This window comes from Phodopus roborovskii, unplaced genomic scaffold, assembly GCF_943737965.1.
Source record: "Phodopus roborovskii unplaced genomic scaffold, PHOROB, whole genome shotgun sequence".
Lineage (NCBI taxonomy): Eukaryota > Metazoa > Chordata > Mammalia > Rodentia > Cricetidae > Phodopus > Phodopus roborovskii.
The window spans coordinates 15,273,105-15,286,039 of record NW_026126480.1 but is presented as its reverse complement, the minus strand read 5'-3'; the positions used below and the strand labels follow the sequence as shown (position 1 = coordinate 15,286,039).

The window sequence follows — 12,935 nt, the reverse complement described above, 5'->3', positions numbered from 1 at the left end:
CTTCACCAGATTTCTTGGGCAGCATGGTAGTAATTGGGTTGTACCTCTACTTTGACAAGGGATTCATCCCAGCAGGACAGGCTACTTTTTTAGGTGGTGATGGCTGTGGTAGCCACTGCTTGGCTCACAAGTACCACTGAGGTTTTGGCCTGTTTCTTCAAGATCACAGGAAGACTAGTAGAACATTAACTTCTACATTCAGGGTAGAAGTTAATTCCCTCCTTTAAGAGTACTGCTTCTGCCTAATTAAAAAAATAGCTAAATCTCATTCCCCTTATTTGTTGTTGGTTTTCTCTAGGGGTGGGAAAGGTCTCAGAGGACTGGTAAGTAGGAAATAATTAAATCTCATTACTTCAGGGTTTTAGTGAAAACTGACTATGAAAATCGTATTCCAATTGTCACCAGAGAGTCTTCAGCCAGTAAATGATAGAAACAGATGCAGAGATTCACAGCCAAGCACTGGGGCAAGCTCAGGAAATCCTGTTGAAGAGAAGGAGGAAGGACTGTATGAGCCAAAAGGATCAAGAACATCACAAGGGAACCCACAGAAACAACTAATCTGAGCTCATAGGAGCTCACAGACTCTAGAAGGACAGCTACGGAGCCTCCATGGCTAGGCACTCTACATATGTGTGGCAGTTGTGTCACTTTATCTACTTGTGGGACTCCTAGTATTGGGAGCAGGGCCTGTCCCTAAGGCTTTGGTTTACTTCCAGGAACCTATTTCTCATACTGGGTTGCCTTGCCCAGCTTTAATACAAGGGAAGGAGTTTAGTCCTAACTTAACTTGATATGCCTTGCTTTGTTGACACCTATGAGAGGTCTGCCCCATTCTGAACAGAAACAGAGGAAGAGGGGATTGAGAGGGATTGGGGATGGGAGGATAGGTGAGGGGATGGGAGGAGAGGAGAGAGGGAAAACTGTTGTAGGTATATAAAATAAATAAATTTAATTACTAATTAAAAAAGAAAAAATATACCAGTGTATATAATATATATAAAAGTTATATATTACAGAAAATAATAAAGGTCCATATATAATTGTTACCTAAATTCCAGAGAGCTATAGAAGAACCCAGTCTTTTCTACAAGGTCAAGAATAATCTAAGTGAGTTAGTGAGTTTCATGTGCATGCACCCACTGAGGGGTTGGGAAAGGTAAAAAAAAAAATGAGGGGAGGAATCTATCCATCAACGAAGGAGGGACTACCTGAGGAAGGGAGCAATGAAAAATGTGTCAATCTTCTTGGAGCAGCAAATGACACAGAATTTGTTATTTGCCTGGTAACTTACTGAGACAAAGGCAGTTGCATTTTTATTTTTGTTTTTCTTTGTTTTTGTCAGGTTGTGGCTCCTGGAAGTTTGCCTATGTTCAAATGGTTGGACTTACATCAATGGTTATATGAGTAGCACTTGCTGAACTTAGTGGGTCAATAAAAAGAGGATGTGAAGTTAGGAAAAGATCAGGTGGGAGTGTTTGGGAAGGGTTGGGGAGAGGATATGTTTAAAATGCACTGTATGCATGTATGGCTTTCTAAAGAACAAGAAGTATATTTTTAAATTTGAAAAACATGTCTGAGCATATGTGTATGAGCTTTAGAACTGAAAGCATGCGACATTATTACTGAATATTTGTTGCTACTGATGGCCATGAAGAAAAAAATGTTTCTAGACAGTGGTTCACCTAGATAAAGTCTAGAAACACTTTAAATAAAAAAAAATAACACTGTAAATAGGAAAGTAATTTTCTACTCTCAGTTTAGGCATAAGACAAAGATCAGGTACAGATACTAAAAAGAGAGTGAAACCTAGCAGAGACCTTGGGAGTGTCAAGATCAGAACTTCATCAGAAATACTGCTTGTCCTCTTTACATTGTGGCCTTTGACATCAATAAGTCAAACTACTCAAGTTCTTCTTAGCCTGAGAAGGAATTAGTGTGTTACATGGGGGAAAATAAAAACAGGAAGAAGAAGGTATTGGAAGACCTATAGAGATGCACATGTAAATTTTGACAAGGTAAACAAGTTGAACAAAGCATACAGGGAAAATGGGAGTGGGTATCTTAAGGTTTCTATCACTTGATAAAACACCGTGAACAAAGCCAACTTGGGGAAGAAATCATTTATTTCATCTTGCCTCTCAAGTCTTAATCTGTCATGGAGGGAAGTCAGGGTAAGACCTCAAGTCAGGAACTAAAGTCAGGAATCAGGAACTAAAGTAGATGCCACAGAGGAATGCTGGCAACAGGCTTATTCCTCACAGTGTGTTCAGCTTGCTTTCTTACAGCATCAAGCACCACCTGCTAGGGGTGACACCATCATCCATGCGTTATGGCCCATAGCATCAGATATTAATCAAGAAAATACACTTTATGCTTGCCTACAGGAAACCTGATAGAAGTGTTTTTTTTTTCTTTCTTTCTTTTTTTTTTTTGTAAACCAAGATTTCTCTTCAAGTTTCCTTCAAGTTGACAAAACTAACAAAAACAAAAATTCAACTAAGGCATGGAGTAAAGAATTTTAGTCAAGACAATGATTCAAAATATAGTACACTTAATGGCTAACAGGCACAAGAACTGAATTCATGAATTAAAATGAATGAATGGATCAGTCAGCCACCAGTAACACGCCCTTCTACTTTCTAACCATTTGGCTCCAGGCACACTACCAGATTGCCACGGACAAAAACAGTTACTATCCTTATGTATTCCTACTTAGTCTCTACTTTGAGAAAATTGCTTCTCTTAATGTTCTAAAACATAGGATTCTAAATAGTATTATATAGATATTTTCTTCTTTTTTGTCATTAGCTCATTTTTTATTTAATTTAATATTATACATGTCGATCCCAGTTCCTTCTCCCTCCCTCCCTCCCTCAATCACTTTTTCCCTTTCTGCCCTCTCACACGCACCCTAACCTCCCTCCTCTCCCATCACCCCACCCCAATTCCATATATAGGGCAATGCCATCCAGTTGGGGTCATGTGGATCTGACAGGTCATTTGTAGTAGGGACTAGGGCTTGTCTCCTGTCTCTAGGTTAAGGCAGTATCCCTCCATGGGGGATGTGTTCACAAAGTCCTTTTGTGCACCAGGGATACATCCTGGTTCCACTCTCTGAAGTTCCTTAGACTGCTCAGTCCTTCTGGCTGAGACCCATATTCAGGGGGGCCTGAGTCAGTCCCATTCTGGATTCCCAGCTATCAGTCTGGGGGCCCGTTAGCTCCTCCTTGGTCAGGTCAGCTGTCTCTATGTGTTTTCTGCAACCTGGTCTTGTCCTCTCCATCTGAATCTGGGTTCTAGTTCAACTCAGTGTTTATATATGGGTGTTTGCTTCTGTTTCCAACAGGTATTAGATGAGTGCTCCATGGATGAGTTAGTTGTTGATCTCACTCTCCGGAAGGGCATTTATGGTAGCCTTTCCACAGATGCTCAAATTGTTAGTTGGCAGCAGTCTTGTCAGACTCTAGACCTTTCTTTGTGTTCAATATTCTCTTCAAACCAATATTGGCTCCCTCTTTTATGTTCTCTCTCTCTCTCTCTCTCTCTCTCTCTCTCTCTCCTGTCTTCTATTCCTACCTGGAACTTCTATTCCTATCTAGTCACAGGTGTTTTCCTCTCCTCCCTCTCTTTCTCCTACTTCTCTCTCCATTCACTGCCTCCCCACTTCCCCTGAGCTCTGGGGGACATGTCCCTTCCAGCTTCTGTGAGGGACTTTATATGAATCTCTTAGAATACACCTTGTATCCTAGTTCCTCTGGTGGTGTGAATTATAGGCTGGTGATCCTTTGATCTAGGTCTAAAATCCATATGTGAGTGAGTACATACTATGTTCCTCTTTTTGTGACTGGGTTACCTCATTCAGGATGGTTTCTTCCAGTGCCATCCACTTGCCTGCGAATTTCAAGATACCATTATTTTTTTCTGCAGAGTACTATTCCATTGTGTAGATGTGCCACATCTTCATTAACCATTCTTCAATTGAGGGGCATCTAGGTTGCTTCCAGGTTCTTGCTATTACAAATAGTGCTGCTATGAACATAGTTGAACAGATGTATTTGTTGCATTGATGTGAATCCTTTGGGTATATGCCTAAGAGGGGGATTCCTGGGTCTTGTGGTAAACTAATTCCCATTTTCCTGAGGAACCGCCATATTGATCTCCAAAATGGCTGTACGAGTTTGCACTCCCTCCAGCAGTGGAGGAGTGTTCTCCTTTCTCCACATCCTCTCCAGCATGAGTCATCATTGGTGTTTCTAATTTTAGCCATTCTGGCAGGAGTAAGATGATATCTCAAAGATTTTTTGATTTGCATTTCCCTGATAGCTAAGGATGTGGAGCATTTTCTTAAGTGTCTTTCAGCCTTTTTGATTTCCTCTATTGAGAATTCTTTCTTCAGTTCTGTACCCCATTTTTTAATAGGATTACTTGGTGTTTTGTTGACTAGTTTCTTGGGTTCTTTGTATATTTTGGAGATCAGCCCTTTGTCAGATATAGGATTGGTGAAAATCTTTTAAGAATTGAGAATTCTCTGCTTCTCTGGATCCCTAAAATTGACACAAATCACTAATGTACAGAGCATGTTCAACTCAAACTTATTTTTCAAACATTATTTATTTGGCTATGTGTAAAATTGAAAGAAACAGGTAAGTTCACATACACACATGGAGGCGCACAAATGTGAGCAGCATATGTTGCCTTCTTACAATTCAAAAGCTTAGAAGGCAGGGCAAGAAATCCCTGGAGAAGCAGGCTATACAAGCCAGGTACATTTGTGAGCTCTGGGTTTACTGGCAAGATCCTGACTCAATAAAGTAGAGAGCAATTGAGGAAGATTCACTGAAATCAGCTATTGGCACCATCATACACTCCTCCCCCCCCACACACATGCTCATAAAACTTGATAACACATATATACACACAAGTTAACTATACAAACAGTCACATATAAGATAAAAGAAAACTTGTGAGCAAATAAGCAAACTAACATTTGTTTTCTAGTCAGGAGGAATTGAAACCTGAAAAAAGGCACACTTACAAGCATGATGCAGGCATCAGAATTTGTGCTAATAATTGTGTTGCATGATCTGGAGCAACACTAAGAGAGAAGGAGGTCCTTCCATGAATTCAAACTGGGAATACCAAGAAATTCATTTCAAATTTTCTGCCTCAATTTATCACTTACATAATGAAAAAAATTGGGAAATTAATTTTAACAACCAATTTGGTGGTTAAGTTTATTTAAGGTTGCCAAAAAGGATGTTTTAGAGCCAGTATTTACTTTGGGGATAAAAATATTTATTATTCAGAAGGAGGACCCAGAGCTCAAACTCCTAACTCCAGTGCCATAGCTGTCAGGGAGAGATAGGGCTGTCATCACTGAAGCCTCACCCACAAGAGCCACACCCTGGCATTGGCCAATCTGCTCACACAAGGCAGAGAGGGAAGGAGCCAGGGCAGGGCATATAAAGCAGAGCAGGACCAGTTGCTCCTCACATTTGCTTCTGACATAATTGGTTTGTGTCACAAGCCCAGAAACAGACAACATGGTGCACCTCACTGATGCTGAGAAGGCCCTTGTCACTGGCCTGTGGGGCAAGGTGAATGGTGATGCAGTTGGCGCTGAGGCCCTGGGCAGGTTGGTATTGAAGTTACAAGGCTGTTCATAAGTTGGGTGCATGGAACTGGAGGTCTGCTCTTCACAGGCACTAACTACCAGCTTCCTCTGGATGTTTCTTCCTTCTTAGGCTGCTGGTCGTCTACCCTTGGACCCAGAGGTTCTTTGAACACTTTGGAGACCTTTCCTCTGCCTCTGCTGTCATGGGTAATGCCCAGGTGAAGGCCCATGGCAAGAAGGTGATCCACTCCTTCGCTGATGGCCTGAAACACCTGGACAACCTGAAGGGCACCTTTTCCAGTCTGAGTGAGCTGCACTGTGACAAGCTACACGTGGACCCTGAGAACTTCAAGGTGAGTCTGATGGGTCTGCCTGTGGCTTCCTTCCCCTGCCTTTCCTGCTCACCTTCCCATCAGAAGGAAGGGGAAGAGATCCTGGGGAGTAGTGAAGAAGGATGGTGTCTGCTTGTGCTGACAAGAGTTTGATTATTTTACCTTCCACTGGCAGTCCTTGTTTCCTCTCACTTTGTGCTGCTGTGTTGTGATTTCTTCTTTCTCCAGTAAACTTCTGTTTTTGAGTTGTAGTTTCAAGATGTGTTTCTTCTTCTTTATCTGCTTTTTTGCTTGCATGTTTTTGTTTTCTTCCCAGTGTTTCCTGGTAATTTGCTTTGAGGACAAGGAAGACAAGAGCGAGTCCCTGCCTTTTGAACAGCTATAAACAGAGTATCAGGCATAGCTGGCTTTCTGGCTAGGGCAATAGAGTCACTTGTCCCCTAGAAAACATCTGTCAGCTGTGGGGAAATCGATGAAGGCCTTTGGGCATGCGTGTTCTGACTAAGAAAAGGCATTTACTTTCCCTGTAGTGGTGTGCTAAATTATTTCTGTCTCTCATAGAAGGGTTCATGGTAAGATTTGAAGGTATAAAGAAGCGAGGGTTTGATACTGACCTTGGGGATATATTTTGCATTAAATTCTGCTTGAGACAGAAGAATTCTTACCAAAATTGGCCTGTAGGACACAGCTGTCATTCTGCTTATAGTTTAAGATTACAATCACAACTGCCATTTGAAATGAGCTTACAGTGCCTAGTATTTTTATTCTGCTCTCATATGATGCCTGTCCTGTCTTCCACAGCTCCTGGGCAATATGATCGTGATTGTGCTGTCCCATGACCTGGGCAAGGATTTCACCCCCGCTGCACAGGCCGCCTTTCAGAAAGTGGTGGCTGGTGTGGCCACTGCCCTGGCTCACAAGTACCACTAAAGCCCTCTTTCCTGCCCTCGTCTGTGCTCAAAGGCCATTTGTTCACTAGAGAACTGTGGTCAGCTGTGAGGAAAATGATGAAGGCCTTTGGGAATCTGTCTTCTGACTAATAAAAGGCATTTACTTTCACTGCAATAGTGTGCTATTTTTTTGTGTGTGTCTCATAGAAGGGTTCATGCCAAAGATACATGATACAAAGAAATGAGGGCTCAGTTCTGACTTGGGGAAAATAAAGCAACACCTGAGTTTCATGATAGTTGCTGAGACAGAAAGTTGTAAGCCACAGCCCCTAATGTGCTCTCCTAACCACTCTGAGAATAATTCAAGTGGTGGTTTCATTTACAGATTAGATTCTGGCTACATTTTATGTACATGATTTGTTTTCTCCAGTCTCCATTAATAATGTCTTTTGTCTTTTTCCTTGCTTACCTTCAACATTATTGACAGGTCTCTATCTCATGATTTTTCTTGCCTAAAGGTACCACTATTCCCTTAAGTTTTCTGTTCATGTGTCCCTAGCCTCATTGTTCATCATCCCCTGACTCCTCTTACTTTACACAGCCCTTAGTATGCCTCAGAGGTTTTGCTTAAACAGGGAATGGAAGTGATCTGTTTGTCACTTGTGACTTTGTCCCTCAGCTCCACAGTCAACAGTCACCAAGAGTTTTCATGTGGTGTTTCCCTGGGACCTGTATGCATCATGCCATGTTATGGCCTGATTTAGGAGTTGATAATGAGAAAATTATAAGACTAGAGAGAATAAGAAAATTCAGTTTGTATGGCTTATCGCTGGATTTGAACTTTTACATAAAAGCCTGTAGATAGATGCCCTATTCATTCTCAATATGTCTATCTTCAGTATCAAGGAATGGGTTGGGGATCCAATGTCCCCTACATGCTCTCTGATAGCTCTCCTTCATATGTAGTTAGTAGAGTTAACAGCATAGGTAATATACTTTCAATTTCTTTTTCTCTCCTTAGCCAATTGGGTCATACAGAAATTGAGTTTAAAGTGTTCTTTACAATCCTCTCTAGTATAATTTATTAAGATTTTGAAATGACTACATCTAATATGAGACCTTTAATTACAGTGTGATCTGTATGGGTTTTATTGAGATTAGAGAATGAAATACCCAATATATTATGATATTGTTCCACTATAATAAGACATAAAAATTCAGCTCCAAATAAATTGAAGATTTAGAGAAAGATGGAAAATTATAAAACACCTAGAATAAAATATAGGACACATTAGGACAGGTCCGGGGCCAGGTATGTCATCCATATGTATAGTCCCCACCAATACTTGCTAAGAAGCCAAGCATTTATGTAAATTCTGGCATCTTTGTATCTCATGCTCTGAAGCCACTTTGTCTCAAAGCAGTATATACTGGTTTCAAATGGAAGTAGAAATTTTTATAACTGTCCCATAATTCATGTAAGTAGGTGATGCTTTGGCTAAACAAAAAGATAGGATGAGCAATCCTTTTTATGGTAGATGGAATCCTTGCCTACTTTTTCTGGGTTTAACAAAGATCAATAATAGATACTGGTTTATAAAGAGGTGGTGATACACATCATTTCACAGCTGTACTCATTGATTTTATCCTAATTAAAGTGTATGATTTTTATTTTTCTGTGAGTGAAAGCAGAGCCTGGGTGCTTTTCCCAAAATACTTCTAGGTCCTGGTTGAGCTGTAGTTTAATCCAGAGATGCTCTCAGGATTGCCAAGAGCTAATGGCCTGGCTGAATGGTACTCTCTTTATTCACTGGTACTGAAGGCTCTCTCTGTCTCTCTCTTGTGTATATGTCCCTCATTCTCTTCCTGTTTCCCTCCCTACCTCCTTCCCTCCCTCCATCTCTCCTCAGCTTTCTCTATGTTTTTCTCTCTCCTAAGAAACAAATACCTTTTGTGGTATGTGCTTTACCAAGCAGTATATTAACTGCATATCAGATAACTAGCCTTCTCTATTAGCAGTTTCAACCCTAATGTGATGATGTATTGATATGAGACTATTACCACTTACTGACTTATCCTTAAAAAGTTGTTTTTGAATTATGTAAAGAGTACTGAAAATTAAAACAAGGTGGCATGCAAAAGATATTCATGGAAATATGTAGCATATATCTTGCCCAATATACAAATAGGTAGAAATTATTTATTAGTGTAGGTTGGAGGAAACTTAGACTAGCCTCTGTGTGAACCCTTGATATTGACACTGTTCTGAGAATCAGTAAGACTGTTTATGGGGAATGGAAGTGATTGCAGAAAGTCTCATCAGTCCAGATGAAATAGACATTGGCACACAGGAAAAGTGGAAAATGGAGGTGTTTAAGGAGACTTGAGTGGAGGACCATGCAATATAACACACAGACTTAGACACAAAATGGAGGTAAGCGAGGGAGAAAAAATTGATAACCCAGGGAATCAAAAGAAAGGGCTTAGAATGAAATGATAACAGTAATTTTAAGAGGTGAAATTTCCATCATTTTAGTCCCTTGGTTCTCCGTTTTGCAAGCTAATCTTTTTATGCAGTATTTTGGGCAAAAGTCTTTAATACAAGGACTAGTTTATTCTTAGAGCAAACCACCAGGTACATAAATTTAATTTTCTTTCTTATCTCCTGGTTGTGTCTCATTTACCCAAATTCCCCAATGTCTCTTCCTAATGTTTTTAAGAGAAATAAGTATTGAACATACCTCAATGGTCACTAAATTAACGGAAGTCCATGAATACCTGTTCATCTGGAGGGAACTTTTAAATGCTCAGACTTAGTAAAACTGGATAACATCTTTTGTGGTTTTCCATCCTTGCAACATAATGATGGAAAGAAAAGGAACTTGAATTAAGCATGGATGAATGATGTGGTGTTACTTGTTAGGAGTAAGTTTCCCGCCAGCCTGATCCCACTGCCACACCAGCTCAGCCAAGCCAGCCCCAAATAACACTCAGAGATTTTATGTCAGATATAAAGCTACTGGCCTGTTACTAACGTTTCTCATTGGCTAGTTCTGTCTTTTATATTAACCCATTTCTATCAATCTAAGTATTCCCACATGGTCTTATCTTACCGAAGATCTGGAGTTTTGCTCTCTTTCAAGATGTATTTGAGATGAATAGTCATTCTTCAAACCTTTCAAAGACCTACAGAATATGACACTTAAAATGGTTTAGTGTTTTCTTAACAGCGAGGCACAACTGCTTCTGGCAACACCACCTGAGTCAGGAAGGAAGATGGACATTGAAGAAACTTGTAATGGAGTTTGCTTTTGATATAGCAAGACTAGCCATTTCAACAAGAAATTGCTAAAGAGTGACTGCAAACCTTGCCTAGACTGCTTGACTGTTGCTTTATAAAGTAGACATGCAGGACCCACAGGAAAGTGACTGCTGATAAAAGATGGACATTGATGTAGGGTTCCTGCTTCATGGAAGAATCTGCCAGACATTCGGCAGGACACAGAGAAAAGTGACTGACAAACTGTCAACATAGGTGGGATAGTTTGAAATTTCCTGCTTTGCTGAGAAGTCTGCCAGACACACAACGGCCTATAGGCTGAAGATGGAACATTACAGAAGAACTTCAGGTGAGTGACCAGGAACTAAGTTGTCTCTGTCATTTCTAGAGTTTATATACTATCTTTCCGTGGTCTTTGAGGGAGTTGAAAACAGATTGTTATGGTTATAGTTTTCCTTGATTAAGATTAAAGACCCACAAAGATAGGCTAGATGATGGAATATTTTCTTTAAATCTTGCTAAATGTTAATGGACTTAATGTTGTTAACTATAGTTCCTATTTGATAACTGTTTTATTATATATTTTACTATGTTAAAGTTAAAAGCCTTGTTTTTATTTTAGACATAAAAGAGGAGATGATGGGAGATGTCATTCTATAAATATGTTTCTCTTGTTGGTTAATGAATAAAGTCCTGTTGGCTAATAGGAAAGTAAGATAGGTGGAACTAGGAGACATGGAGGATTCTGGGAGATGTAGAGGATAGTCAAGATGTAGAGACTTAAGGGAAGGTCTGTACCCTCTCTCTGGTAAGATAAGACCATATGAGAACTCTTAGATTAATACGAATTGGTTAATATTTAAGCAGATCTAGCCAATAAGAAATGCTAATAACAAGCCAACAGCTTTATATCTAATACAGTGTCTTTATGTATTATTTGGAGATAGCATGGCTGTGGGACCATGCTGGAGGGAAAACTGCTCATAACAGGAATATTCCTTTATACTGTGTGAACATGTGTCACTGTGATTGGTTTAATGAAGAGCTGAATAGCTAATAGCTAGGCAGGAAGAAGTCAGATAGGACTTCTGGGGATAGATACATCTTGGGGAATAAGAAACGCAGAGTTTCCAGCCATACACAGAGAACATGCAAGAGGAGAGGTAAGAGCCACGGGCCATGTAACAGCACATGAATTAATAGAAGTAAGTCAATTGAAGTTACAAGAGATTGATAGAAACAAACATAAGCTAAGGCTGAGCTTTCTTAATTAATAAGAAGTTTCCATGTGGTTGTGTGAGCTGGCTGTCAGAACAGAGAAGGACTCATTTACATGGCAACAACACCCAACATGTGAAAATGTGCACCTACATAATGTCTGAGAAACCCTCCTCCACAAAAAAAAAAAAAGTTCAGAAAATGTAGTCAAACAAGACTTCCTGGTAACCACAGTCTCTTGGATAGGCTCAGCATAGAGACTCACAGATACTGACAAGTGCCTACATCTTGGAGCCAGCTGCCAGCACCATGCACCAGTACTATGCACTAAGCTGAGCCATGCAGAGGCTGATGTTGCAGTTTAAGATTGGTCTCATGCCATAGGAATTCTGCAGTCTCTCAGTAAGGACAGATGCAGACAGAAAAAAACCTTCTAAACAGGTTAGTGTGTTTTTAAAAACAAATGTGTGCAGGCTTCAAAAGAAAATTGGTATAGCTTATAATGAAAAAAATAAATAGTTCATAAGCAAAAAGATAAAATCTTTAAAGAGATAAAAATAATATAAAAAGTATAAGCCATGTAAAGATTGAAAATATACAGAGTCTAGATCCTATAGGGTGTTGTGTTGACTTTAAATTTTTTGATTGCTAATGAGTGAACAATAGCTGCCGAGAGACATGCCAGAGAACAGGGAATGCTAAATTAAACTTGCTGAGATACTTTAGGAATACCTTAATTTTAAAATGGGATTAAAAATATATACTGCATTGGAGAAAAGGTTATGATTTTGCTGCCATTGGAAATGCAAAGATATAAATTCCTTTAAAGTTAATTGAGATCAGATCTGATTGGTGAGATGATCTGAAATATCCTAGAAACAGACATAAGCAAAATATAAAAGAAGTACAAAGTAAATAAAGTATATTTTACCTATTCAAACATAAAATGACATAGTCATCTTTGGTTTGCTTGTTTACAATGCATAGTCCATACTTGTGTTAGTGCAGTTATGTATGTTACATTTGAAAGCTTGTGTTTTTCAGCACAAGGAGACCAGAAACCAATGATAATGGGTGGCCCAGGTGATTCAGCTTCTTAGAGTGCCTATTTTGCAATTTCCCAGAACAGCTTCATGTCTACTGGCTGAGATACTCCAGGCTTGTACACTATAAAAGTCAGGACTTCAGATAAGCCTAGCAATCTACTGTCCTGCTGAAACTGATCAACAGCTAGTCTTCTAGAACTTGATTTTTTCTCAATTTTTCAGGGTCCCCTAAAGTTACTGTCTTCCCCAAACAACAGGAAGTAATTTTAAGAACATGACACCTGCATTCCCAAATAGTGTAGTAGATTTTTTTTTTTTTTTGTCATTCAATGGATATTTCTCATTATTTAGGGGAGTTTGTCACAAGTGGTTATTTTGTCACAGTCAGGGAGGATACTAGGCAAAGGAAGTTAGATTCAGGGATCTCATTCTAAAAAGGAAAAGGGGGTTATAGAAAAGGTAGAATAAAAGGGTTGATCATTGAATCGACTTTCAAACTCAAAAAAGCAAGTTCTAGTCTTAAATATTTTACACTGGTATGGATTTTTGTATATT

General features: G+C 39.5%; 1 protein-coding gene across 1 annotated transcript; it reads left to right on the top strand.

Moving 5' to 3' along the window:
• Window positions 1-5,492: 5,492 nt before the first annotated feature.
• On the top strand, window positions 5,493-7,011 carry LOC127228074 (hemoglobin subunit beta). Its single transcript, XM_051192510.1, has 3 exons — window positions 5,493-5,635; window positions 5,745-5,967; window positions 6,748-7,011. Exons 1-3 carry the CDS (start codon window positions 5,544-5,546, stop codon window positions 6,874-6,876), a joined length of 444 nt encoding a protein of 147 aa, XP_051048467.1. The 5' UTR covers window positions 5,493-5,543; the 3' UTR covers window positions 6,877-7,011.
• The last annotated feature ends 5,924 nt before the right edge of the window (window positions 7,012-12,935 follow it).